The sequence below is a fragment of the Pistacia vera genome, unplaced genomic scaffold (assembly GCF_008641045.1).
Source record: "Pistacia vera cultivar Batoury unplaced genomic scaffold, PisVer_v2 Contig205, whole genome shotgun sequence".
Taxonomy (NCBI): Eukaryota; Viridiplantae; Streptophyta; class Magnoliopsida; order Sapindales; family Anacardiaceae; genus Pistacia; species Pistacia vera.
Window position 1 is genome coordinate 1 of NW_022196008.1, and position 27,743 is coordinate 27,743.

At 37.5% G+C, this 27,743-nt stretch overlaps 5 protein-coding genes across 7 annotated transcripts; 1 reads left to right on the forward strand and 4 right to left on the reverse strand.

Moving 5' to 3' along the window:
- Positions 1-235: 235 nt before the first annotated feature.
- LOC116128947 (F-box protein At3g12350-like) lies at positions 236-2,544 on the reverse strand. The gene is made up of 2 exons (XM_031414703.1): positions 1,513-2,544; positions 236-775 (listed from the first exon to the last, which is right to left on the reverse strand). Exons 1-2 carry the CDS (start codon positions 2,380-2,382, stop codon positions 329-331), a joined length of 1,317 nt encoding a protein of 438 aa, XP_031270563.1. The 5' UTR covers positions 2,383-2,544; the 3' UTR covers positions 236-328.
- A 390-nt stretch (positions 2,545-2,934) lies between these two features.
- LOC116128940 (exocyst complex component EXO70A1-like) lies at positions 2,935-5,614 on the reverse strand. The gene is made up of 2 exons (XM_031414692.1): positions 4,797-5,614; positions 2,935-4,303 (listed from the first exon to the last, which is right to left on the reverse strand). Exons 1-2 carry the CDS (start codon positions 5,571-5,573, stop codon positions 2,960-2,962), a joined length of 2,121 nt encoding a protein of 706 aa, XP_031270552.1. The 5' UTR covers positions 5,574-5,614; the 3' UTR covers positions 2,935-2,959.
- Positions 5,615-10,263: 4,649 nt separating this feature from the next.
- LOC116128950 (NADH dehydrogenase [ubiquinone] iron-sulfur protein 4, mitochondrial-like) lies at positions 10,264-13,782 on the forward strand. The gene is made up of 6 exons (XM_031414705.1): positions 10,264-10,455; positions 11,378-11,466; positions 11,641-11,770; positions 12,395-12,424; positions 13,210-13,272; positions 13,668-13,782. The coding sequence occupies exons 1-5, from the start codon at positions 10,297-10,299 to the stop codon at positions 13,267-13,269; spliced, it is 468 nt and encodes a 155-aa protein (XP_031270565.1). The 5' UTR covers positions 10,264-10,296; the 3' UTR covers positions 13,270-13,272; positions 13,668-13,782.
- On the reverse strand, positions 13,469-14,924 carry LOC116128948. Its single transcript, XM_031414704.1, has one exon. It carries the CDS (start codon positions 14,699-14,701, stop codon positions 13,628-13,630), a length of 1,074 nt encoding a protein of 357 aa, XP_031270564.1. The 5' UTR covers positions 14,702-14,924; the 3' UTR covers positions 13,469-13,627.
- Positions 14,925-18,285: 3,361 nt separating this feature from the next.
- On the reverse strand, positions 18,286-20,026 carry LOC116128942 (protein THYLAKOID ASSEMBLY 8, chloroplastic-like). Of its 3 annotated transcripts, none has more exons than XM_031414695.1 (3): positions 19,650-20,026; positions 19,484-19,552; positions 18,286-18,505 (listed from the first exon to the last, which is right to left on the reverse strand). In XM_031414695.1, exons 1-3 carry the CDS (start codon positions 19,983-19,985, stop codon positions 18,494-18,496), a joined length of 417 nt encoding a protein of 138 aa, XP_031270555.1. In that variant the 5' UTR covers positions 19,986-20,026; the 3' UTR covers positions 18,286-18,493. The 3 variants fall into 3 exon arrangements, with proteins under 3 accessions (XP_031270555.1, XP_031270554.1, XP_031270553.1); XM_031414694.1 differs by having other exon boundaries at positions 19,117-19,552; XM_031414693.1 differs by lacking the exon at positions 18,286-18,505 and having other exon boundaries at positions 18,952-19,552.
- Positions 20,027-27,743: the final 7,717 nt, after the last annotated feature.

Genomic DNA, 27,743 nt, shown 5'->3' on the forward strand with positions numbered 1-27,743 from the left:
AAGGAAATGAAAAAAGAGAGAAAAAGAGAGACTGCATACTTATGTTGAACTGGATATTTAAGTCCGTCAAACAGGTTCCAGCAAGGATGGCTTACTAACTAATCATTCTGTATTAACATTGTTCCTAATACTTGTTCGAAAGAATGGGAACACATTCATGCAAACGGGATACTACCACATAGGAAATAAACAAAAAAAGGTTTCTATAATAAACATTAACTCATTTATTCCTGGAACAAAGTATGGTACACAATACAGTCCACAAATTACATCCAGAAACGATTCTATTTTGTACACAGAATAACCTAAAACATGAAAATCAATCACATTAAACCTCCACCGTGTCAAGAAGACAACCATCAAGAACCATATGTTTGAGGTCTATGATAAAATTGTCCCAGAAAAACCCAAACCCAAATGTCCCATTCCGGTAATGCCAAATCCTTCCTTCTCCTTGTCGAGGATTTGCAAAAGTCCCTGCTGAATCTCGAATGACTAGATCATAACTTGAGTTGATGTGCATTATATGAGAGACCATGGTTGAGGGACATTGGCAATGTGTGTGATTTGCCACTGTTAGTGAATGATGGTGTATGCGACTATCATAAATATATTCTTCCTCAGGAGAAAGTGGAGACTCAATGAATGTAGTGTTTGATGTCCAGAACACTGGGGCAGCAGAGCCAGAGGACAAATCGCCAACCCTTCGGCAGATGATACCCCCAGTATCATATGCCACAAGATAAAAATCTAAGCTAATGTCATCATATATTCCCTGCAATATGAAGCCCAAGAGAGACATCAGACAAGCTGAAATGAAGAATCCCCCCAAGCCAGCCATCTTCGAACAAACTATGAACAATAAGAAGTAACAGTAAAGAAAGTAAAACAAGCAGTTATGCTAACAAGAGCCAATGTGGAACTTCAAATTGACAATCCAAACATGATTTCAACCCTGGTTCGACCGAGTGGGACAGTGAAGAAGATTGAAAAAAAGGAAGAGAAAACATCCTTTCTTCTAAAGGGGACTATAAAGTTTCCACAACATAAAATTGTAAAACAAAATAAAGAGCTTGCCGAAGCACCATTTAGTCTCCTTTACGAACAATTTACATAAGCTAATTTGATAAGAAATGTTGTCCACCATAACTTGAATTTTCCATAATTGACTAGAGATACAAGCATTACTTCAGAAATAAAACAATGATTGACAAATATATGCACATGAATAAATAAAAATGGTTCATTAAGGCCATCTTCCCTTAACAAATAAACTGGACTAAGGTGGGTGCCAGACTGCCAGTAGATAAAATTGCAAATAAACTTTTCAAAAAGCCAACAATATTATACAATTAGTACCAGTAATGATTTTCAAGTCAAGGAAATAGTCTTTTACATTTATCTGCAATATCATTAAGTAATTAATAGATATAAAGTATAAACAGAAACAAGTATAAATAATTTGATTAACAAATAAATGTACAAAGACAATAGGAAAGGTATTCACAACACCTTCCATAATCCCTGCAAAGGCCGAGATGGCGTGGGCGAACAATCCATAATCTTTACAAAATGCTCGGGCTCCCATCGTCTCTTCCCCAGTCTCTCCTTCTCTTTCCTCCTCTGTCTCCTCCACGCTCTATCCCCAACTGGAGATATCCTATTCGCGAATTGCATATACATTTCTGTTACCAAACATTCCCCAGAACTGCCATCGCTATCGTCTCCTCTAGAATTCAAATCCATCGAGCTTGGACTCCTGCCAAACACGGACTTTCCAAGTTCTCGATAATAATTAGCATAGTTTTCCTCAACCAGAACATGAAAACTCCCCATAAAATTAACGTTAACTGATACCAAATCCTCAATAAACCCCAACTGACAACATTTTACAAAATCATCCCATAATTTAATTTCCCCATTAAGCTGGAGAAAGTTTACGATTTCGCCATCGGAACTCAAACTCATCCACAAAAACGGAGACTTTGAGACATTGTAAGTACCGTTTCGCGAGGGAGACACCCTAGAGCCAGAGAGATATGAGGGGCCCCACTCGAAGAAAATCAACAGCGGGGATGAATCATTGACCATGGGTTGACCACTTCTGCGCCAGAAACCGATCAGATTCTCCCATTCATTGAGAGTTTTGTAAAGGAGCCTGTAGGAGATCTTGCCATCTCCCCATTTTTTGATTTGGGTTTTTGAGCCCCATCTTCTCTCGCAAATGGTGTACCAGAGCTTGCCGTCGCTGTTACACAGCGAAACGAACCGTTTTGATGTGCAGGCGAAGTTCGCGATTTCTCTTGGGGAAAGGAACGATAAAATGAATAGCTGGATATCTTCAGGGAAATCGCAGAATGAAAATAAATTCATTTCATCCATCCTTAGTAAAATTCGATGAAAATTTCTCGGCAGAATTTTGTGTTTCAGGGAAAATTTTGGTGGCAACGAGAGATAAAAGAGTTGTGTCCCTGTGGGATTTGGTAGATTCTTGGAGAAAAGGGAATGATTCCTTTCGGTGACTGTAGAAAGATTAAAGTTCAAATTGGGGAAGTAACTCTGTCTTTCTGTAACGGGGTAAAAATGTAATTTTGTTTCTGGATCCCCTACAGAGAGTGTAGGAATGAAATTGGTGCAGAGTGTCTGGATCAGAGTCTGTTTGTATCCAGTAAAATGATTAACCACTGATGTGCTTACATCTGGCGGACAACATGAATGAGTCAATTTTTTAATATATGCATTTTAGTAAATCAATTACGTGTGATGCATATGGGAATGTATCCTCCACGGCTTCTCATCTCTTTGCTTGAGCAATACGGTTTTGAATCATTTGTTATTAAAAGAGGTTGGGAAACATATTAAATTACATCTCTAGTCTCTCTACTGAAATGAAAACCACAAAAAAATATGCAACATGTCTTCCTCTTCGCAACCACACACATAATGATGACACTTTCATTTATTTATCACTGGTAGATGATCTGGTTCGTCGAAAATCCTTGATGTCACCCTCAACAGATGCCGAGGCTCTATCAGCTGTCCGATCCCTTGAATCACGACGCTTAGACCTTCCAGCATCCACCCTATCACCACCGTTAAATATTTGACCCAATCGTCCCTTGACCGACTCAGGAGTAACGTACGATTTGGTTTGTAACACGGATGAATACGAATTCCAGAACTCAGTGTAAGCAGGAACAACAAATTTCAGAGTCGCTGCTCTGATTTGCTCTCTCAAATCAAAATCAGGAATATTATAAGACTCAATGTGCCTTTGTGAAATCTCATCAAAACTCTTCATAAAAGCTTCCATTTTACCTCTTATCAGAACTCCAACATTGGCTGTGATCTCGTTGCTCTGCATTTTCAATTCTTCTTCGTCCAACAACCTAACAAGAGGTCCCCAAGCTTGCCTTTGATACAAGTAAGCTGATTCCTCTGCCACAATCTTGTATTTCTTTTTCATGTATTGTTCTCCCAATAGTTTTCCTAGTTCTGTGTTTCTAGTTCTCATATAAATGTACCAGTAAGTGTTCATGGCAAAAACGTGGGGCAGAACTTTGTCCTTATAATTTGACCGTTTTGATTCGACGTTTCTTTGGAGAGCTTCCATCACATTGAAAATTGCATCCTTGAGTAAATTCTCATCAGTTTCGGGTTTAGACAAAATCCCAGCTTTCCAAATTTGTTCTGTTCGAAGAACTTTGGCCATAGGTACACTGTGAGTCTCGGTTGCAAGGTACTTGAGATAATTAATGGCATATCTTACAAGTTTTGGAACTGAGCCATCTTGTGGTGGAGGAAGACCATCTGCATTCCCTTCAATTTTGAGACCGAACTCCCAAAACACTTTGCATGAAGCGTGGACGAGTAGCTTTTCTAGTTCTCTAAATCTAGTACAAATCCCACTTCCTGCTTCCCCTTCAAAAATCTCTGAGAACTGGAGTTTAAGTTTTTCTAAGGAGTCGAACATATCCAAGAGCTTGAACAACTTCTGTGGCTCTTTGCTACTCCTTGCAACGCCTTCTCCAAATCGAAAAAAGACTGCCATGATTTTGTCAGCAATCTTGACGAAGCATTCTGGCCAAATAACTCCTTCCAAGATTCCTCCCAAAACTTGGATGCAAAGCTTCTTTTCTGATACAAAAACAGTTTTAACTGCAAGCTCAAAATGTTGAATCCACAGGGTTACTGCTGTCTCCAAGCTCTCCCACTCCATTTCATCAATTTCTTCAGAAGTGTATGTCCGCAAATAATCAGGGTTTAAGCGCATTAATGCTTTCGCTGCTCTTCTGTATCTCGCCTGTTAAACATATTTACATCACCAAATTAGCATCTAAATGTCAGCCCGGCTAATCAAATTTACCCTGTTCAATTAACCTTTTAATCTTAAATTCTTTTAATGATCCCGCCGCCAGAGGTGTCTAGCTAGCTATTATCTTTGTGAAAAATTAAAAAAGAAAATCTTTTTCTTTCGTTCAGAATTGTTTTCTAATTGATCTTCATATTTGAAAAATTGAACATACCATCGTCTGATTCTCGAGTAATACATCTCGAAAAATCATATCTTATGTGGCCAATGGAACGGCTAATTCTTAACCAAAATAAGTGGGCTACATCTATTAAATTTTAACAAATTATTTCTTCTGACTAATTTACTGCCTTTTGTTGAAATGGCAAAGATATAAGAGTAAAAATATTACTTGAAAAAAAAATACACCCAAAAAAGTTTGTTATATACTTTTGGTTTGCATTTGAAAAGAAAATTTGCTTCAAGCAATAATTTGCATATTTACCTTGACAAAGATGTCGATACATATATCCAAGCAATCATTGGAAGCCAAGGTTTCTGAAATTCGCCTAAGAACTTCGACCTCCATTTCTGTGGCCAGATCAGAACCCACCATCTCTGCTTCTTTATCTTCATAGGCCTCGCCTATACTTTGATGCCTTAATTTCTGTAGCCTACCCTCAAATTCATCCTGCAGATTCAATAAAGCCTCATCAAGCAACCCGTCGAACCTCGTGGCATCAACCTCAGTTTCATACAGAGCCTTAAGAGTCACCAAAGTCTCCCTCAACCTATGTGTCCTATACTGATCAGTGGCTTTTGTCCTGCTCAAGAACTCCACTACCTCTTGAAGTTTTTGAATCACCGGCTCACCATCTTGACTTATTTTGATTATGGTCGTGTTAAGCTTATCAACACAATCAACATATTTTATCAATTTTCTAAGCCTTTTCTTGGGATTCTTCTCAGAGGATACTTTGGAGGAGAGTTCAAGAAGCTTGTGTTGGAGAGATTCAGCAAGCTTGAAGCTATCAAGGAGTTCAAGAGCCGGAGACACAGCTCGGCTGATTCTAGTTTCGAGGGCTTTCGTGGTCATAGCCAAAGAATGTAAAGGTGCTACTCTCCTTGCAGCTGTTGTAAGTATCTCTTCCATAGAATCAAACTTTTTGTCCATGTTTGCTAGGTTCTCATCGAGTTTGGAGGAGGTTAGTAGGAGTTTTTTCAAGTCTGTGCAGGCTAATTCCAGCTTTGTGAGCGTTGAATCCTCTTCGCCGAGTGCCATTGGTTGGTCTTGATCTTCTCTCACCTAATTAGGAAGAAACCTGCGAGATGTTTAATTAGTTGAGAACATTAGAAATGAAAGAATCATGGAGTCATGGATGAAATCTGAAGGCCGTATTTCGTCAATGACGAGAACAATGATATCAACTGAGAGAAAAAAACGACAGGAAGGTCACTACGGAGACTCGATCATCTCGATACAATTGTAAGAGCAAATGGCATTGGCCTATGCTAAATAGACAAATACATGAAAGGAATTTTAAGAATAAACAGCCGATCCCCTTTAAACCAGCTGGAATCGGTCTAAATTCCAAACATGATTCTTGTCTTTCTTCCTTTCTTTTAATATTTCTTTTTCATACTTTTTGGTCGTATGTCACAATGAAACGACCAAATGTTCATACATCATAGAATTTCACAATCACAATTAATGTTAATATAAGCCATGTAAGATAAAGATGGGATTTGCTGGTGAGTTAACGACTTTTTCCCATCTAAATAATATCTTAATAACATTTTTCTATCTACAAACTTTTAAAATATAATTTTATTACCCAAATTTATATTCTAATGACGAATAGATAGCAAACTCGATCCAAATTATTGGGAGTTTCGAAGAAGGGAGGCCAATGAGTCTTTTGATGATGGAAGGTTGGATTTTGATGGTTGGGATTGATTAGAATTTGACTTAGGAGTAACAGATATGGAAACCCCAATCACTTGATTGCCAGTGATTGGCAAGGTTGACGGGAGTAGGGTTTAAGGGATTGTGGTAAGTGATGATAGGGAAAAAAAAATGATGGTGGTGTGCGGTCGCAACAATGTCAGAATTGGAAACGAAATATAAATTTGGGTAGTAAAGTGGTATTTTAAAAGTCTAAGTGGAAAAGATTATTAAGCCGTTATTTAGGTGGGAAAAAGTAATTTACTCTTTGCTGGCCATGCTACTGCTACAAATGAAAAATTATTGTTCATTGTTGTTGAGTCAAATGGTAAGGGTTACTCCTGATTTATACAAAATAAATAAATAAACATATAAGAAATAGAATATCTTTATAAAATAAGCAGATTTCATATTTAATTGTTTATAATCATGTATTTAATTTATGTTGATACAGAAATCTGCATCAACCAAAGAATTTCGAGGGACTCTGTCAGAACCGGAATGGATGTGCGCGTTATTACGGATAACCAGCTATGAATGAATAATAAATACAATCAAGTAAACGGCAGAGAGACTTTTAAAGTGGTTTGGCAAGTTAGAACTTGAGCTTACGTCCACTGTTATCTTATTGTTTTTGAGAGCTTACAAAGAACAGTATAATTCCTAAGAAAATTTGCTTAGAACAATTGTCCAACCCCCTTGAAAACAAGTTATGATGGGGTTTATATAGCACCCCTTTACATGATAGAGTTGAGATAAGATTCAAATACGTAGGATTAGGAAGTTGCATGATCTTCGGCTACCTTAGTTAGAGTCTAAGTCAATCTGATTATCTTCCTTCTAAATTGAGCTAATCTAAATATCTTCTCTCCTAATAGGGAATTATCATCTCTGGATTGACCGCACAACAATAGCCCCCTAGTATTTGGAGTGCATAATCGCGCTTCAAAAACTCATGTCTTTGATTTGGATGGTTGTCACACTATAGGTTGTAGTCTCGAACTAAAGAACTTGGATTATGCTTGCCGCGATCTAAGAGATCTGAAAAATCTTGAACGCATGATCTCAAGCGAATGAGCGAGCTTATGAGATTAATCAGAAAGCATAAAGAGTTTGATCTAAGAGCATAAGGAGCATAGGGAGCTTGATAAGAGAGCATAATGAGCTTGATCTGAGAGTGCGAGGAGTTCGATTAGAAAGTGCGGAGAGCTTGATCTGAGTGCATGGAGAGCTTGATCTGGAGCATGGCTCGATCAGAAAGCATGGAGAGCTTGATTTGAGAGCATGACTCGATCAGGGAGCATGAAGAGCTTGATCTGAGAGCATTGCTCGATCAGAAAGCATGGGGAGCTTGATCTGAGAGCATAGCTCGATCAAAAAGCATGGGAGCTTGATCTAAGAGCATAGCTCGATCAGAAAGTATGAAGAGCTTGATCTAAGAGCATAGCTCGATCAGAAAGTATGAAGAGCTTGATCTGAGAGCATTACTCGATCAGAAAGCATGGAGAGCTTGATCTGAGAGTGTTGCTCGATCAGAAAGCATGGCGAGCTTGATCTGAGAGCGTTGCTCGATCAGAAAGCTTGGCGAGCTTGATCTAAGAGCATTGCTCAATCAGAAAGCATGAAGAGCTTGATCTGAGAGCATAACTTGATCAAAAAGAATAGGGAGCTTGATCTAAGAGCATTGCTTGATCAGAAAGCATAGAGTGCTTGATCTGAGAGCATTACTCAATCAGAAAGCATGGCGAGTTTGATCAGAAAGCATGGCGAGTTTGATCTGAAAGCATAGCGAGTTTGATCTGAAAGCATTGCTCGATCAGAAAGCATAGAGAGCTTGATTTGAGAGCATGGCTTAATCAAAAAGCATGGAGAGCTTGATCTGAGAGCATGACTCGATCAGAAAGCATGGAGAACTTGATATGAGAGCATGGCTCGATCAGAAAGTATGAAGAGCTTGATCTAAGAGCATGACTCGATCAGAAAGCATGGAGAGCTTGATCTGAGAGTATGACTCGATCAGAAAGCATGAAGAACTTGATTTAAAAGCATGACTCGATCAGAAAGCATAGGGAGCTTGATCTGAGAGCATTGCTCGATTAGAAAGCATGGAGACCTTAATTTGAGAGCATTGTTCGGTTAGAAAGCATGGAGAACTTGATCTGAGAGCATAGCTCGATTAGAAAGCGTGGAGAGTTTGATATGAGAGCATAGCTCGATCAAAAAGCATAGAGAGCTTGATCTAAGAGCATTGCTTGATCAGAGAGCATTGCTTGATCAGAAAGCATGGAGAGCTTGATCTGAGAGCATTGCTCGATCTAAAAGCTTAGAGAGCTTAATCTGAAAACATTGTTCAATCAAAAAGCATGGAAAGTTTGATATAAGAGCATGGCTCGATCAGAAAGCATAGGGAGCTTGATCTAAGAGCATTGCTTGGTCAAAAAGCATGGAGAGCTCAATAGCTTGAGAGCTTGAGAGCTAGACAGCTAGCTTGAGAGCTCAATAGCTTGGGAGCTCGAGAGCTAGTAAGCTTTTTCTAATATGAGAGATCTGAGCGCGCGATCTAAGCGATTTGGCCACGCGACTTGAGAGCTCTGATTTAAAATATGCTTCAGTATTTTGATGATAACTTGAGTTGTAGACCTCAGATTTGGATGATTTTTGAACTGTCGAAAAGCTAACTCGAAGGGCTACAATTCTTGTGTTTGCTGCTTAGCTAGATTCAGACTTTATGCTACTCAGATTTTCACATTTGATAACTTAATTCTAGAAAAAGAAGTTGGGATTTGCTGAAGAAGTTGAGACTTTTTGGAAAAACATAGGAAGCTGATATGAATCAGACCCTCCTTCTAGCGCCAAAATGTTGATAAAGAAATCTGCACCAATCAGAATGGATGTGCGCGTGATTTAATGAAAATTAGCAATGAATAAAGAGAAAGAGTCATAAATAAGAATACAAGACAATTTTTAAAATGGTTCGACAAGTTAGAACTTGAGCCAACGTCCACTGTTATCTTATTGCTTTTAAGAGCTTACAAAGAACAGTATAATTCCCAAGAAAATTTGCTTAGAACAATTGCCCAGCCCCCCCTGAAAACAAGTTATGATGAGTTTATAGCACCCATTTACATGATAGAGTTGAGATAATATTCAAATATGTAGAATTAAGAAGTTGCATGATCTTCGACTACCTTAATTGGAGTCTAAGTCAATCTGAATATCTTCTTTCTAAATTGAGTCAATCTAAATATCTTCTCTTCTAAATTGAGCCAATCTAAACATCTTCTCTTCTAATAGGAAATTATCTTCTCTAGATTGACCGCACAACAGTGTGTTTAACCTTTATTTTTTTAGGGAAACTATCTATTTATACCTGTTTTGTTTAAGGTAATGGGTGATTTTTACAAGTGGTCTGATGGCATGAAGATTCTTCCTGCTTTCCCATTCGTTAAGAACTCCCAAGTTTATCTTTAAATTAAATGGGAGTTAGACAAATGTACCACTCAAATTCATCCATGCCCACTCTTGAGAGGGTTTGAGTTTTGATAACTAATATTCTGTCTTTAATGCGTGTCAAATTCTGGTTGATTAGAAGATCTGCTGAATCTTGATTGTGGAGATGACGTCCTGATTGGTGGAGATGACCGTCAACAAATGTCAACCCTTATTTTTAGACATGAAATAATTGAAAACATTTGGACGTGTTCCCGAAAAATTCATCACCTTAGCTTAAAACTTAAAAGTAAAAACTACATGGTTTAATATCCAACCAAATTAATAAAATTAATATTGTTATTAATTAATAATTATTATTTCTTTCTGTAATTGACTTATTTCCTTCTCCCAGTAGTCCCGACTCGCGAACGCCAACATGGCATGTAGATCTATAATGCTGATTCGGTCGATTCCACAAATGGAAAGCTGCCACGTCATGATGGTTCCCTCCTCATTAAAAGAAGCGCGAAACTTCTGGTGAATTCGTAGCACTAGTTCTGGTATAACTTGGCTCACCTTTGCTTTGACTTGAGAGTTGAGACTGCTTATCTTCTTGAACCACCAGAAAATGGCAAACTTTTTGCGACGAGTAGGAGCTCAGCGATCATCGGTTTTGTTTTCTCCAACAAGGAGGAGATGGTTCTCTTCGGAGGATGCATTGGTGGAGGTTAAGCCTGGTGAGGTCGGAATGGTCTCTGGAATTCCAGAGCAACATCTCCGAAGAAGGGTACAATATATCCTCTTCTTCCTTATTAAGTAATTCAATAAAATCTCCATTTTAGCAGTCAATGTTCCATTATTTTCACATTGAGTAATTGGCTTGGGATTGTGTATTTTCATCTTAATTCTTCTTTTTCTGTTTGCTGAAAGACTTGAACATTCAGTTTTGGTTAAATCTGCTACTTATGAACCAATTGAGGTTTAACTTTTTGGGGATAAACTTGTTGTAAGTTGTTGGAAGAATTAACTTTGATTGCTCTGGAGCTGCTGTATAAATTTTAGATCTTTGTTTATTGAGATTAAACAGGAAAAACTCAAGTTTGGGATATGTTCCGCTATATTTATTTTACAAATTAACCAGATTATGGTGAAGCTTAAGTCAGTAGCGTCTCGCTGGAGCCATTTTGTTGATGAAATTTAATTTGTAGTCTTTCATGATGTATTTTGTCTTTGGCAGACTTTGATGTAATGCCACATCATTATATAAAAGGGGCATTTCATCTGTTCTTTCAAAAAAAAAAAAAACGATTTATTTGATTTGAACAGCACTAGAAGCGTATTCTAAAAAGTAGAATTTACGAATTGAATAATGGATTCAAGTGCACTTTTACTTTGATGCGATGTTTGTAGAAACGTTCTCAACGATGAAACTTGTGTAATCTACGTATTTGACATGGAATTTGATTTTTTATGCGTGTCGCTTTTCTACATATTAATTGGATGATATTTTGTTTAGTTTTCAGAATGAAGATGATGGCTCCAAATTGTTGCATTCAATCACCATTAATCAGATTCAAACACTTTTTTGTAAAACTAAATTCATTACCTTTTAACTTATACTTGTTCCGCTTCTTCTCAGAGTATAATACTATACTCTTCCACTTATCTTTTGGGGTTCAATTTTAGCTGTTTTCATTTGTATATGCCAGGTTGTTATTTACTCACCTGCACGAACAGCAACTCAGCAAGGCTCTGGGAAAGTTGGGAAATGGAAAATTAATTTTCTTTCAACGCATAAGTACGTTTTTAAGTGCATACAATTAAGCTACCTCTAATATGTTTAGTCTTTGTACCTTTTAAGTTTCTCCTTGTATTGGGGCAACCTTTTAAACAAGCTTTTTTGAGGCATATATTCTATATTCATGTTCACCTTCGAGACTTGTTATAGCCTCTCTAATTGTCACTTTTTCAGGTGGGAAAATCCTTTAATGGGTTGGACATCCACAGGAGACCCGTACGCCAATGTTGGTGAGGCAGGACTCAGTTTTGATAGTGAAGCTGCTGCAAAGGCATTTTGTGAAAAATATGGATGGGAATATGTGGTATGTGCGTCGTGCCTATTCATTTTGGTTCTACACTATCTTATTGCTTATTGTGCAATAATATGACTGGAGTTTCTCTTATGTCCTTAAATTTTGTTTCAGCATTAAACTTTATATGGGGAAACTGCAATTGCTGAGGATGACATCGAGAAATTGAGAGTAGTTATAATTGAAAACTTACTTGTTGCGTGACTTGTTACTAAACATTATACCTACAATCTCCATCCAATTGTGTTCGTATTGGTACAGCACTCTTGGAAATATTTAGTTTGCAAGTGAGTTATTCCTCGTAGACATGGTAGTGAGATGACTGTAGACTGAGAATGAGGAGAAAAAATGTGGAAAACGCATCCTTTAGCTAGCATCTTATTTACCGAGTTGGAGAGTATCGTCTTCTCCGTTAATTTAGTTTGCTACAGGTCTATGTACTTACAAATCTCAGTCAATTTTGCAAGTTTGGAAGTTGGAACTGGACGTTGAATACCACTTTGATTGAAACTGGCTCTTTCGTTAGCACTATGTACTTTTTTCTATTAACTAACAAAATTTTATGATTGTTTTATCCTTGATTTTATTTCCTTGGTACTATGCTGTATATTCTTGACAACTATTCTACTGGTGCAGGTGAAGAAGCGACACACACCTATTCTAAAGGTACGATTCTTTGACATGTGATGCGAATGACAGAATTATTTAGTTTCATATATATGGATACTAGAGTCTACTCCAGGGGTCTACATTTTTAACCCTGAATCATGAGCAAAATGAAGTCATATTTGCAGATTTAAATCTTTCAAAGATATCTTCTATAGTTATCAATTACTAATATGATAATGTGTTGAGATATTGTGACTCATTTTCTTATTTGTTCTAATGTAAAATTGTATTTAAAAAAAAAAAAAAAACTATTTTAGAAAAGAATAAAATTATATATAGGAATAGAATTATGAGAATCCTATTAAGAATATAACAAGATTCATATTAGGAGTAGTATATCTCATGTATCACTTATAAATATATAGGAGAGAACCAATTCAATATTACTAGAGAATGTGAGAAAACATAGGGTATGTGATGTAAAGGTAGGTTAAACACCTGGGGTAAGTGTAAAAGCTGGCTAGTTTCCACTCTATTTCCACTCAGGTGGGTTTATAGTACGAGTACTCAGCTTGTATAACCATGTTGATGTTATTATAGTAGAATTCTCTCTTATTCGTGGATGTAGGCAATGTAGGCAAGTTATATGAACCGCGTGTGATTTATATTCTTACATTATCCATCTCCATGTATGATTTCTGTTGCTTAATCTTATAACATCATGTAATGCAGATTTGTTTTATTGTTTATGAATTTGTTGGCCATTTTTATTTGTATTTTTTCATTTTATTTAAATTTTAAAGCCATCATCGACTGAGGATTGGAATTTCTTATGTTTTCAGCCCAAGTCGTATGCTGACAACTTCAAGTGGAAGGGCCCTCCGAAAAGCGAGAATGATTAAACTGTAATTTTGAGAATATTATAAGCTTATGCTTTGTAATATTGGTGTTTAATACATAGTTGTGTACTTCATGCATCTCACTTTCCCATTATTAATGTTAATTTCCACGAAGATGATATTTGTTTTTTCAAATTAGCTTATAATCTCCAGTCTACAGAATGAGTTCTTAAAATCGACATCCAAAACACCAGGGAGATTGAATATAGATTGAGTCTTAGTTTTATGTAAAAAAAGTCGACATTACTAGATATAAGAAGACAACAAAAATTATACTTATGTCGTCTCAGGTATACACATAGTAGCTATTAACGAAGGCGCCGTCTATAATTAAACTACGTCTGTATACAAAATAAAATATTCAAGCATTGCAACTTGACTGCGAAGTGTCTCTGTTATAGGTGTGGAACCTCCAGGTAAAGAGATAGTCCTTGGATTCACAAGACAATCTAATTACATCACAAAAAGCATTGATTGAGTTCTTCTTGCCATGACTGCCCCATTCTATCCTTACCCAGCATGAAAACCCATTTGACGAAACCGGCACCCCTGATTCAGCAAAATGAAGCATCACCTCACCACAAATTCTTTTGCATGAGCTACCTCCAAATTTTCCATCACAATTCACCATCGAATCCAGCCACGAACATTCCGGTTGACCCACCATTTCTTTGTAAGCAGAATTAGCCATCCTCACTTTGTTATTCGAATCCGATATGACTGCTGGTAGGACCTCCGACTCCATCTCTTCCTCAACTTCCTCGGGTTTCTTAGGAACTTGTACTGCAGGTGTTAAGCTCGGGTCTTCACTAATGTACCCAACGCTGATGCTTGATCCAACTGGGCGAACTGGTTGTGGCGCGATAATATTGGTGATAGAAGGTCCTTGCAGTTGCAACAATAGATCCTTCTCTTCTGGGATTTCAGCAACGGCATTCAAGTCTATAACCTTCACTGCTCCGAGTGGTTCCAAACGGTTGTTGGGCTCTGCTTTTTGGTTGGATACAATAGTAACCGATGGAGTGCAAGGAAGAAGAGGAAGTGTTACCAAACTTGAAGGTGCTTCTGTGGGATTTTCCAAGCTGCCACTATCAGCAGCCAGGTTTGAAAGAGGAACCCCATGAGCAAAACCATGCAAAGATAGATTTTTTGCAGGGGATGAGACATGACTGGGAGAAGAAAGCCCAAATAAATGGGTCCTTGATCTTTTGATGGTGGGTGGTGATATGGCCGCTCTACCTCTCTTTCTGGTTCTAGTGGGCCTGGCCTGCAACTGGGGCCATAAGTGCCTGAGGTAAGGAGATTGCCTGATCTTCGGGCTCTCACTCATGGGGCTTACAGGAGCTTCTGGTTTCGGAGCTATAGGCCTGTACCTAGACATAATCTCCGCCGTTTTGGCAGTGTTGGTGGAGTAAGGGCTCAAGGTCTTAATCATGGTTACTGGTTTTAAATTTCCGTTTGGGCTGGCTTTCAAAAAATGGGACTATGAGAGGAACATAAAGGAGAAAGGTGTAGGTGAGGTGAGTAATTGAAAGAAGAATGCAGAATATGGTGAAGGTGATGTAATAGAAGGCAGGGGGTTGAAGCCTAACAGGAAAAGAAGGGAGTAGTGGTATTAGAATTAGTGAGGTGAGAAGTGAGGAAGGCAATGTGTTAAGTGGTTTATATTTGTAAAGATAATCCAATAAGAGAAAGGCAACATGAGTAAAAGAGGCACAACGAAATGACACTTGGAGTTGTATTGTGGGTACGTGTTTAAGAGAATTAGAAAGAAGGACGTGTGGGACTTAAGTAAAAGAGTGGGTCCATGCATGCTAACACATATCAATATAATGGATAGAAGAAGAAGATAGATAAAAACTATTCAGTGAATGTAAAGAGAGACCGTTGCTTTGCTTCTCACACCAATCAAAAACCCTCTGTGTTATAACGCGTGTGTATTAGGTTGCCATGCGTGGATACACCTATCAGGATTGGTTTGGTCGTTCCTTGGTTGGCCTTCCATTTTTTACAAGACAAAACCACCACCCTTTTTTGTGTCGGTTATTTTTTGTTCATGTCCACGTGTCAATACCTCATCTTTCATTGCATGCAAAGGGTGAGTTATAATGTGATTGGAGGATCGGTCTTGGGAGGTTAAACTTAGACAGTACTATATGGATACACGTGGCCCTTGCTTTTTAAGCTTTGCTGAATCGATTGTACTCTCTGCACGCATTGTTATAAGTGACCCTTTTCCCTATTACCCATTCGGCGGTGCATCCGCTGTTTCCCACGTCACCAAATTTTTGCTTAGTCAGCCAAATTGTTGCTGCTGTTTCTTTTTTTTTTTTTTTAATGTTAAATAAAAATCCATTTGCCATCCTGATATTTTTATTATGAAATATTATAATATAATAAAATGCATATATCGATACAATTTTAAATTTTACGCTCGTTTGGTCCGGTTAGGTTCTTATTGTTTTTTTTTTCCTTAAATTCTTGTTATTTATTTTCGTTGTTACAATTTACCACTGTTTTAAAACCTGACCCAGTATGATCGATTGAACCAGTTCAATTAGGACATAAGGTCTTCACTAGACCGCAAACCTTAGAAATTATGAAAACGATTGATGAATAATTAATGACTAGGATATTGGGGTTTTTGAAGAGGAATGGATAATGAGTCAAAATGTGATGACATAAGTGATTTTCGGTGAGTAAAACGATAGGAAATTGCAAAAATAAATCGGCGTTAACAGTTTGTTGTTTTCGATGATTGGTGAAAATGGGTGTAGGGTGAGATGAGTTTTGGTCAGGAGGCTAAGGGGAGGGTTTTTGTGGTGATGGGGTGTGTTGTCGATGCTAGAAACATGCCCTATTTGGTCTGGGTGGTTGACACTACACTAGTGTGTAATTTGGGGTGTTTTTGTAGAATATCAAACTTATAGGGACTTATGGAGTTTTTAGGGGTGTTTTTGTTGGATTTTAAACTTTTTACATGATGATGTCACCTGTTTGACATACCAGTCAACCCAAAACTCGGCCAGTTTGCCGGGTTTCACCCTAGGCAAGTTTTAAAACCTTGCAATTTACCCTCAATTGGAGATGAGGGTGTGGAAAAATATAGTGTACTTTCCTGGGCCAAACATCCCAAGCTTTTGAGCATTTCTGGGCCGAACTTCTATAGACCATTGCTAAGCAAGAGTATCACTGGTTGGGGAGTTAACATCATAAGAACTTTTCAAATAGAAAATTGTATCATCTAAAACACCAAATTCTTAGATAATATACACCAAATAATTTGAAGGGTTTATACCTTAGCTAGTTACTTAATTAACTCATTTTCACTATTCTTTTCCATGGAAGACACAGTTCTGCCATTTCCTTCCAAAATTCCACCCAAATATAACGGAACCTTAGTTTACACTCCTCTTCCAAGGCTTGAAGCAAATTTTAGCATGAATTCGTTGCTATTGCTCCAATCAAGCCATTAATAATAAAGAAATTGGCGATTAAAGTTAGAGAGTTTCTTCAAAACTGGACTTATTTTAGGAAAAGAGACTTTTTGTTTAAAAAAAAATTAATGTCGATAATTTCAAGGGATTGGTTTAGCATTCAAAAAAATTTGTTTATTTATTCTATGAATTTTTGAGTTCAAACCTTGAGATTATCTATCACAATAATATTATGACTTACATGATCCTTTTAATTTATAGGATATTTAATAGATTTTAGGGTTTAATTGAGATACGTATAATTCAATGAATCTCGAGGTTTAGTTTAAATATACATAAGCTAATATAACATCTTGTTAAAAAAAAAAGATAAATAAATATTAATGTCGTTTAAGATGTTAAGGCAATCTTTCAAGTGGCTACACGTATACGAGTTTAAGTGGTTGGACGTGTAACACACAAGTGAAGTTTGTCCTCAAACTTGCACTGCTATTTGTCAAACCCAAAATGGCTCAACTGATTCAGCATTTTAAGTTTTAACCTCGTTTTATCAACCAAACTATCTTCTTCTTTTTCTTCCCCATCCCATCCTCCTCTATTTCAATCCCACCCATCATCACCTTCCTTTTCTCAAATTTCCACCCATTTTTTATCCCTTTATTTATTTTCTCGGAATAAGAATCATTTTTTAGAAAATTTTGACTCTCATCGAAATAGTGGACCCTTAATCCTGATTTCTGAAGATATATACTCGCGTATGAATCAAAATCTACTCCTGGGTTTCCTTCTAAATTGGTGGTTTTGATTTCAGGTGCGTCTTTTCTCATTTCAATGCACATATGTCGCCCTTTGTTCTCTAAATTACTCTTGTTTGTTTGTTTGTTCATTCTTATTGAATTTAATGACATTGGTTTGGTGGTGGATGAAGTTTCAATATTGATTAACGATTGTCTCATAAATTTCAATTCTCTCTTAAATTCCATCTCTTGGCATTATTGGCGTATCAATATGACACCAGTTCTTTAAGAGCATTCACTTTCTTTTCGTTTAATCGTTAACCATGTAGAATTTCCTTGAAAGTTTTGTATTTGATAAACGAACATACATATTAAAATTCTCTAGCATGGAAATTAAAATTCTCTAGCATGGAAATTAAAATTCTTTAGCAACCATACAATCATCTTAGTTAGGTTGGATGCCTAAGGCCATGAAATTCTCAGTTGGGACTTAAAATCCCGCACCTTAACTGGGCGGCATGAGTTGATGCCAATTCACAAAATTTTGTCGTTTGACAATTATAGGTGTAGATTTAAAATAAAAATGCCGAATACTGGGTGAGGCCATGACCTTGAAGTTCTTAATTATATCAGTAATCAAAGGAAAAGAATAGGAAACAGGTGTAAAATTTGGAAAGAATGGCATCTGGTGGGACATTTTTCAAGTTTTTTGCTGGGAAAAGGCCAAAACGATTATTTGGCTAAGAATAACAAGGGCCGTACTACAGTTCTGGTAACATTAACGGCATGATTTTTGATAATGCACAATATAATATTTTATGAAATTCAAATATTAACCNGCTCGTGGTCAAGAAAGATGAAAAAGTCTTAGAAGAAAGTTGAAAAAATATAAGGTCCCATTTTCTCTTTACGACAAAATTGACTATGAAGCATAACTATTGATGAAATGTGTAATTATTGGAATTGCAAAGTAAAGGTATGTAAGGATAACCTTGCATTCTCTGCTGCTTATAGTTTTCCTTCCTATGAATTAGGCTGCCTCCAGAAACGGCCTCAATTTTGCTTCTATGAAAAGGATTATTAAGTAGAAGTTAGTGTTACATTTGACAATGCCCAAACATCATATGCACATATTTTGGTGGCTTGCAATATATATCAATTGCTTTTTTACCTTCTGCTAGCATGCAATATCAAACAGATTGACTAAATTTAACAAAAAAGATGAAAGGAATACGTTTTTTCCCCTCTTTAACAATGAAGTTGTGTCTTGTGTACTTAGATTTTCTCATGACTGAATGTTATAAAAGCAAGGATAAAGTTGTTCGAACTGTTCATTGAAGTCTTGAACAATCTAGTCAGTTATCATGCCTCTCAAAATTATAAGAAAACTTAAGTACTACTTATGCAATCTTTTATAGGGCAGAGACACATTAAGAGCTGGTACCATCATCAAATTGGATCAACTTCTACTATTTCATTGAAAGTATTTATCTATCACAAGGTTGTTAAGCTGAAACAGAATAATTAATTAAATTAAAGATGTAGGACAAGAGGGGTTTCGTTCACAATGGCTAAATTAATATCATTCTATTGTCAAGACCTATAGCAAACAATAAAATTCAGTAGCCATTCTCTGCTTCAATGTCATCAATTGAGTAGAGGTTTATGAGTCTTAAATGCTTATCCAAAATGTGCACCACTACAGAGAGATCATTTCTGACTTGCTGTAATCTCTTCTTCCTCCTCCAAAAACTCGAGATTGCCATAGTACTTCAGGGCATCCTGCCTTATAATACCTAAAGAACCTGACTCTCCTATTACTTCTAAACCATTTATCAGTATTCTAAAAGATGACCTATCTGGTTCACAATCAATCGCTTTCATCAAGTTATAACAATCCATCACCAGCCCAATGAGCTTAAAACTTACTAAACTTTTCAACACAGCATTAAACCCCTCAATATCAGGCTCTAAATGATTTTCTCTTTTCAAGAACATGTAAATAATCTCAACTTGTTCAAACAATCCATTCTCACTCAATACCTGAATCATTTCTGCATACAACAAAACCTGCGGTTTGTACCAGTACTCCCTCCTCCTATCTTCAAAAACCTAGAGAAAAAAAGAAACCAAATTTAGTTGAAAAGTATCAACTTCTGATGATTATAATTATTTTTAACAAGAAATTAATAAAGGTTCTTTAATTTACCTTAAGAGCGACGAGACACTGGTTCTGCCTGAGGAGTTCACGTAGCACAGCAATCATATCGAACTTCAACAAACGTCTGAACTTAGAATAAAAAACTTGGTCTAAATCCGAGGAATTATGGTGTTGGTGGGCTCGCTTCAAGGCTTGCACGGCCTGAATTGCTTCGATGCTGAGATTTCTCCCTCTCTGCAACGGCTTCCTGTTCTTGCCTCTATCCCTCATTTTTATCACTACCATTCTCGTCCCTCTCTGTTCCCTCCGAGTCTGCGTTGGGCATGATGCTCTCAGTTCTAGTTTTACGTCCACCCAAGACGACGACAACTGAGCGACATTCATTCTTTCCTAACTAGTCGTTATGGTGATACCTCAGTTGTTGCCACAAGATCATGAGTACTCCATGGAATAATTAAATTTCTTTTATTTTAATATTTTTCGTCATCTATCAGAATTGCAGACGACGTCGTATTAACTAGCATTCAATCTAAGGGCACAAAAACATCACAATATGAACTCAGCAACCATGGATTCAAAATATTATTATTAAAAAACACACAATCAAACAAGGGCCGGCGCCCCCAGCTGCCACTCCGTGAGCTTTCTGCGAATCTCTATAGATTGTCCAATGGGATCTCATTGCCTTTGTTTGTTATCGCTTAGCATATCTCCTAAACAAATCCAGGCGTCTGAATCCCACATTTCACTCCGGCACACTCAGATTTTCCTCCTATATGGGCGTTTGCTGGAACTAGGGTATACATAAGAAAATCAATCAAAAAACAAGAAAGCCTACCTAATCAGGACACCACAATTTTACAATATATATAACTTTTTGTTAAAATATATATAGTATTCTATTATGCATATAATACCTTATATTATATTTGTTAGTACTCGTAGTTAAATCTGTTAATACCCAAAGTAATAAAATTTTGGAGTGAAAAAATGTTATGCTTATATTGGTTTTTACTAATCAGTATACAACTTACATGCATCTAACGTGGCATCCACCTCATCTCCCACGTAGGTAGTTCCAAAAAAAAAAAAAAAAAAATGCAGCAAACGAAACTTTGCCTCCCTAATCATCTTCTCAATAACCTAAATCTTCTCTCCCAAATTAAATCATGCCCAAATTACCCATCCTGAATTTGATAGTATGAATCACTCACTGCGACGTCCACCGTTGCCACCGCATTTGTCTCCGTCGCCGACCACTGAGAGTTCCTTTTGAGTGGTAAGAGCTTACTCACTCCATGGTCTCTCTTACTTGCTTGTTGCTATTGGGAGAAGTAGAACACAACACTTGGTTGGTGCTTTTGAGTTGAGAACCATGTATAAGTGCATATAAGTTTCGAATAATGCTACAGACACCGACGCTTTGCACCGAATTTTTACACTGAACGATATGTCAGTTGAATCAGACAAGTCACGTATCACGTTAACAAATATTCCACGAATGAACGGCTATCCATCAAATACGGATGGCCGTCCATTATTATTGGATGACCGTTCATTTGAAATGGACTCCCGTCTATGCGAAAATAATAATGGACTCCCATCCATGGTATATGGACGGGAGTCCATTTACCATGGACGGTCATCCACCTAGAATGTATGTCTGTTCATAGTTTAAATTAAAAAAAATTAGCCTAGATTGTTTATGGACGCCCGTCCATCTTATGAGGACGACCGTCTATAAGTGATTTATGAAGCATTTGTCCTCCTTTTCAGAATCTAGTAGAGGTCGCGGCTCAACAAGCCCGCCTTGGCGGGTGCCACTGTAGTAGTACTATTCACTTCCGTCTTATTCCAGTTTAAGGGTATCTCGGCTAAAAACCAGTAATCATCTTAAAAATTATCTGACAGTATTTGACAATCTCTAATATAACAATGCTACATACACCTTAAATAATGCCGCATAGGGTTTAGGGTTTAGGGACCGACGTCCATCTTTTAGTATTAACAATTTTAAACTTTAAATTTATTTAAAGCTCAAATAATCAGAGAAATAAAGGATATACCAGTATCATTGCGAATCCTATTAATTAGATATCACCATTCATTGAAACGGTAATAAAGTTTGACACCAACCAACAAACATTAATTGCACTAGTTTGACCTAACTGAGTTAGTATTGAATAAGAGCAGGCACAAGCAGGACTAGAGTTGAATGTTGTGGTAATAATGTAATATAAAAACAGAAATTTGCATTGAATTGAGCAAGAGGACAAATAAAAATGAAGCAGCCAATGTATATGGACGACCGTTGGGCGTCCATTATTTTGTTTTCAAAATTTTATGATTAGATGACCATAATAAATGGACACCCGCCTATATATAATATAGATGGGAGTCCGTTGATATTTTTGTAAATGTTTATCTATTTTTTATGAATAATCGTCCATTAAATATGGACGAGTCATTCACAGAAGACTCCAACGTGGTCGCGTCTGACTGGATGTCATGTCTTTTAAAAAATTCGATACAAAAATTCAGTGTCCATAACATTATTCATAAGTTTTATGATAAACAATATTATAGTGAAAAAAACTTTATAAATCCAATCAATAAAGGAAATTTTGTGCAAATGTAAAACAGTGAAAGGGAATTGCACAATTTGGGAAAGAAAACGTGAAAATCAAATGACTTAGTGACTGATTTTGGTAGTGCCCATAATCTTTTTCTTGAGGACTAATAATATAGTTTTTAATGAGACACTTAGAAACCTTTTATGTAAATTATCATAATTATATAATCATAATGGCTAAAGTAACCATCTGGACTGTCTTTCCCCAATTTTCAAGTGTGACCCAAATTTTTTAGGCCTAAAATTCTTTATGTTAGTTATTTTGTCAGTTTATTGTTATTACATGATAATATCTATTATTAGTTTATTATGTTGTTAAAAATTCATTAAACTTTTGTAGTGTGAGAAATGGGTAGTTTTTTGGGCTATTTGGGTTTCAGTTTTGTGGGTAAATTTGTGCATATATTCCTGGTTACCTAATGATATATATGCTAACATATATAAGACAATATTATATCGTAAAAACACAAAAATATGGGGTTGAAATTGAGTGCGAGGGCAAGCTTTAATTTAGAGAGAATACGAGTAACTCTAAAAGGCTTCCATTTTCATTTTTGGTTAGCAGGTTATGGGGTTTTATTTATCTATTGTTCTATTATTTTTTCTGTTTATAAATTTTTGCTCATATTGATAGTTTTTTATTTGAAAATGTTGTTGAGATGAAAGTGTTGTTTGTGTTGGTGATGGTATGTGTTGGTCTAAATAATAAATCTTTGTGTTTGTCAAAGCCTAGGTTTATGTATGTTTTCTTAAAATTCCTCATGGAAAATATATATTTGTGTGACCTTAATACTTGGCTTGGCAAAGTGTTACCCGTACCCGCAAATAAACGGGTGGGTACAGATAACACTATTAATTACCCGTTTAAAATTTACTAGTGTCCCACCCGTCCGTGGAAATTGCAGGCAGACTAGGTGGTGCCCGCATTTACTTTAAAAAAAAAGTCAAAACCGTAAAAGCATTTCTCTCTCACCCTACGCAACCATCAATCACTCATTAAACTCCACCACTCGTTGTCTCTCCCTTTCTTCATCAATGCTTCTGTCATCTTCCATTAAACTCCACCTCTTTTTTTTCTCTCTTTCTTTCATTAATTCTCCTACTTTCTTACACAACCCAACTCTCCGTAGAATCTTCCTTTAAACAATTCTCCTTTTCTCTTTCTCTCTGTTTGCAGACAAACTCCATTTCTGTCATCTTCCATTAAACTCCACCTCTATTTTTTCTCTCTCTTCCTTCATCAATCCCTCCTTCTGTTCACAAGGTCACAACCCAACTCTCCATACAATCCAACCAAACAACTCTACCTTTCTCTTTCTCTCTGTTAATAGCCAAAAACAAAAACTCAAAATATCCAAGAATGAGCTCACAACACCGCAACAACAATACTAGTACAACTACAAACAAGTGAGCTCTTCATTTGCTTTACTTCTCGCCTTTCGTCTTCTTCCTCCATTAAAATCACTTCTAAATCAATCTTTGAGTCCCGACGGTGCTAGAGATTCGTCCCAAATCTCCCTCTGTACTTCTCTCAGTCGGAGATTAAGAAACAGTGGTAGTATCAAAGGCGGCCAAACTTTACCCATGTTCCCGGCTCCCAATGGCAAGAAATGTGGCTATTTTTTTTTGAAAACCCTAACTTTCTTCTCCCAAGAAACAAAAAACTTTGGAAACAAGAAACAAGACAAGACAAATAAGGGCTAGATCCAAGAGTGGAGAAAATTTAGTTGACCGCCATCCCAAGTTTGGATTTAAAAAAATGGCCTCAAAATTGTTTACCATTTTTTTTTTTTTTTTATTTAGAGAAGCTAACAAGCATAGTTATGTCTATTAAACATGTAGAATGGGTTAAAATAAAAAAATTAAAACATATAAGGATAAAATCATAATTAATGAAAGTTTTTAAAATTTAAAATTTACAAAAGAGCCCTAAATATTCAAATCGCTTAATTGAAACTAATTAAGGTAAAAATCGATATCTTCAATCCCTAAATGCATCTGTGCAATTTTCGGCGATAACAGTTTATATTCCAGCGAATTTTTACACCCAAATTCAATCCTAAAGCTTCTTCCTTTCTTAAAACTATGGTTGACATTAACAATGAAGAGAAAAATCCAACGCCTTTTCGAATCGTAGAGTCCGGCCGCGCAAGCAGTTCAATGGCTGCTCCAGTGGATCCTTCGATCAGTGAAAGTGTTCCAGCAGCGGAGACGACGGTGGCACAACAAGAGAGAGAACATGAGCAAAACGGTTCTGAAGAGGAAGAGGAGGCCAGGCAGAATTCAGCCCAGGAAGAGGAGTCCGGCGAGAGTTCAGAGGAGGAGGAGGAGGCCGCCAAAGAAAAGGTATTTGTACTTGCCGAGACCTAAGATCGCTTAAGCGATCCTTTGTATCGCTTAAGCGATTGATGACTTTTACTCTTGGTCGCTTAGGCTACTTCGGATTGCTTAAGAGTAAAAGCGATGAATCGCTTAAGCAATATAAAAGATCGCTTAAGCGATCTTTTATCTGGCAGATGTTGATTCTGCCTCGTACAAGATCTCTTAAGCGATCTGTAATCGCTTAAGCGATCTATTCCGAGGCAGAACCAAATCTGCCCAGATCTATAATCTTTTAAGCGATCCTTTGTATCGCTTAAGCGATCATAAGAGATCTTGTATGAGGCAGAATCATCTGCCCATCGATTAAGCGATTCTTCTGGAGCGTATTTTGTTTATATTTGATTTGGTTTAATTTTTTTGCTGATATTTTGTTTATATTGATTGTGCAGATTTTTCAGAGCGTAAACTATAGAGAGTACGGATTGGAGGTTGTAAGCGATACGGTACCGTACTTCTCTGTGAGGGTGACAGTGAGGTCAAGTTGGGATGTTTTAATGAGAATAATGGGGATTTTAGGGACAGTGAGGAATGATGAAAGGAGATTCAAAGAGACTTGTTTCAGTCATTTTTGGGATATGGACACAAAATGGAAAAAGACATTCTGGGGGTCGAGAGTGCATTATATGTTGCTGCACTCAATAAAAAGCAACAAAAAGCATGAAATGTGGTTCATGGTGGATGGAAAGCCAGTACGTTTCTGGATGATGGAATATGCATTGGTGACTGGCTTAAGATGTGGGGAATTACCAGGTGAGGTTGAGGAAAAAGAATAACGGACAGTACGGGAGCAAAAGGTGGCTAACATTTTTGGCGGGGAAGATCTATTAAGGCACAGGAATTAGAGACAGGTTAAAAGATGGTGGTTTAATGATTCAGAGACGTTCAACTGTGCTTGGTATTGTTCTTACATTCGATCCTAATGGCTAGTGACTCAACAAAAGCCATTGATATTGATTGGGTGAAGTTTGTAAGCAACTTGAACTTCTTTAATGCTTATCCGTGGGGACGGGTATCATTTAAGCGAACCATGGAGTCCCTGCAAGCAAAGACCTAGCGTTAAAGCACTCCCAATGGGCCGAAGAATAGATCAGCGACGTACAATTTGTTTGGCTTCCTATGGGTAGCAGGTAAATATTAATAGCTTTTTTGTTATATTTTTTTTTTAATATGTGTGTTTGAATTATATACGGACTGTTTTTTTTAAATGTGGCTTGGATGTATGAGGCCATCCCTGACCTGGCTAAGGCGGGGGAGGATTAGGCTTCGGTGGTGCAACATACATTTCCTAGGATGTTGCGGGCTGACTAAAGTGTACCTATTCGGATTATGAGCAATAGAGATTGAAATTCAATCAGCTCGGGTAAGATTAAAGGATTAAGCTTGAAACATGCATTTGCTTTAAAATGTCGATTAAATCTGATTGATTTTGTTTCTTATTAGGGGTTTGTCCGTCCCTTTTCCCACCGCTACTGGGGGTGAAGCACAACAGCACTATGTCACATCTTTCCGAGCACGTGGAGATCAAAGGGATGAAGGGATAGACCGCCTGACGCGAGACCTACAAGGGTGTCACACATGTGAGGGCAGTTGTAGGGCACTGCTTGAGAATGTGTTTGACGCCGAGGAGAGATTGAGCGCAATCGTTGGGAGGGAGGAAAAGGGGTTCGTATGCCTCACAAACCGTACAAAGTACCGTTTGCTAAGTCGTCGGGTGTTGGGAAGTGAGGTGGTTGACCTCATAAGAGTTTTGTTTGATAAGATGGAAGAGCAGTTGAAAGGGGGGAGGAGAAAGTGGATAAGGTGGCAGAGAAGTTGTTAGGGTGAGGAGGAAGTTGGTAGGTGCAGGAGGAAGTTGGTGGAGTATTGAAGGCGGTTAAAGTACAACTTGTGCTGAAAAGGGAGAGTCGAAAGAGCAGGTTTGTGAAATCGCCTTAACAATTGGGGGTGTTAAAGAGGTTTCTGGCAGGAAGTGGGGCAGTTATAATGGAGAGGAGTTGAGGCGGAGCGAAGGAGAGCGGATATACAAATAGAGGAACGGAGGAAGCGGGCCAAGCAAAAATGGAGTCCACTGTCGATTTATATAGGCCAATAGAGGAGGAAAAAAAAAACCCTTCTATGCCTATTACAATGAATCCGAAAGTGTGCCCTTTAAAGTGTAGATCCGAAGTATTCTCGGGATTGGTTTGAAAAGATTTTGACAATGGGCGCTGGCTTCACCTCTCGGTGAGTTTATTTTCGCTTAATTTTCCTTATTTTTGCTTATTTTCCATGAGGTGTTGTATACTTATCATGTTGTTTTTATTTGATGCAGCACATCGATGAGGTATTGGCACTGATGAGGCTGCGACAAACCAGCAACTGGTATCTACTGATCCCGATTGTGTCATCACCGATGTGGCCTTTGGCCAAACACTAGTATCGACATATCACACTTTAATTGAAAAGGCCATGGTACATTCTGTAGCATCAAGGAGCCAGAGAAAACGATCGGGCACAGAAGACTTGGACTGCGTCCCTAATATTTTAAGTTTGATGACAGGATGATGCAGTATGTAATGGAGGACAGCCCAAATATTGCCATAGTTGGCCAAAGTGTTCAAGTGTCTACTGCTCTCCTGGTTAAGGACAATGCACTGGACAACAGTCGTCGCGCTCTTTAGAGGAAGGTTGCTGAAAGATCTACTGCAACCCACACAATTTGTCGAGAAACAGTAAGAGTTTGCGCTGGAGACCGCGTTGTGAGGCACTATCCGTGTTGTGTTCGCCCAGCGGCTGTTGTACGGCGAGGCAAGTGTTGAGCACCTCGTATATGAAGCACTTGACGGGAAAGTGGCACTCAGAGCCGTTCTCGTTCCAAACAACAAATGAGAATCCCGCTGGAATGTAATTTTCTATAAAACTAACCTACATAATAGAATATTATATAAGCTGTTCTAATGCTATGTCATCTTCCTATTGCGTGCTGATTGTGAGGTCATATGCCCGAAATTTATTCAGTTCGACATGACCTAACAGCCCGATCGGACGTTGAAGATGAAACATGATGCATCTTTTCGGAGCCGCTGGCTTTATTATGTGCTTCCTGGGGAAAATAATCTGTTTTGAGTGACCACACCCAATGAAAATGT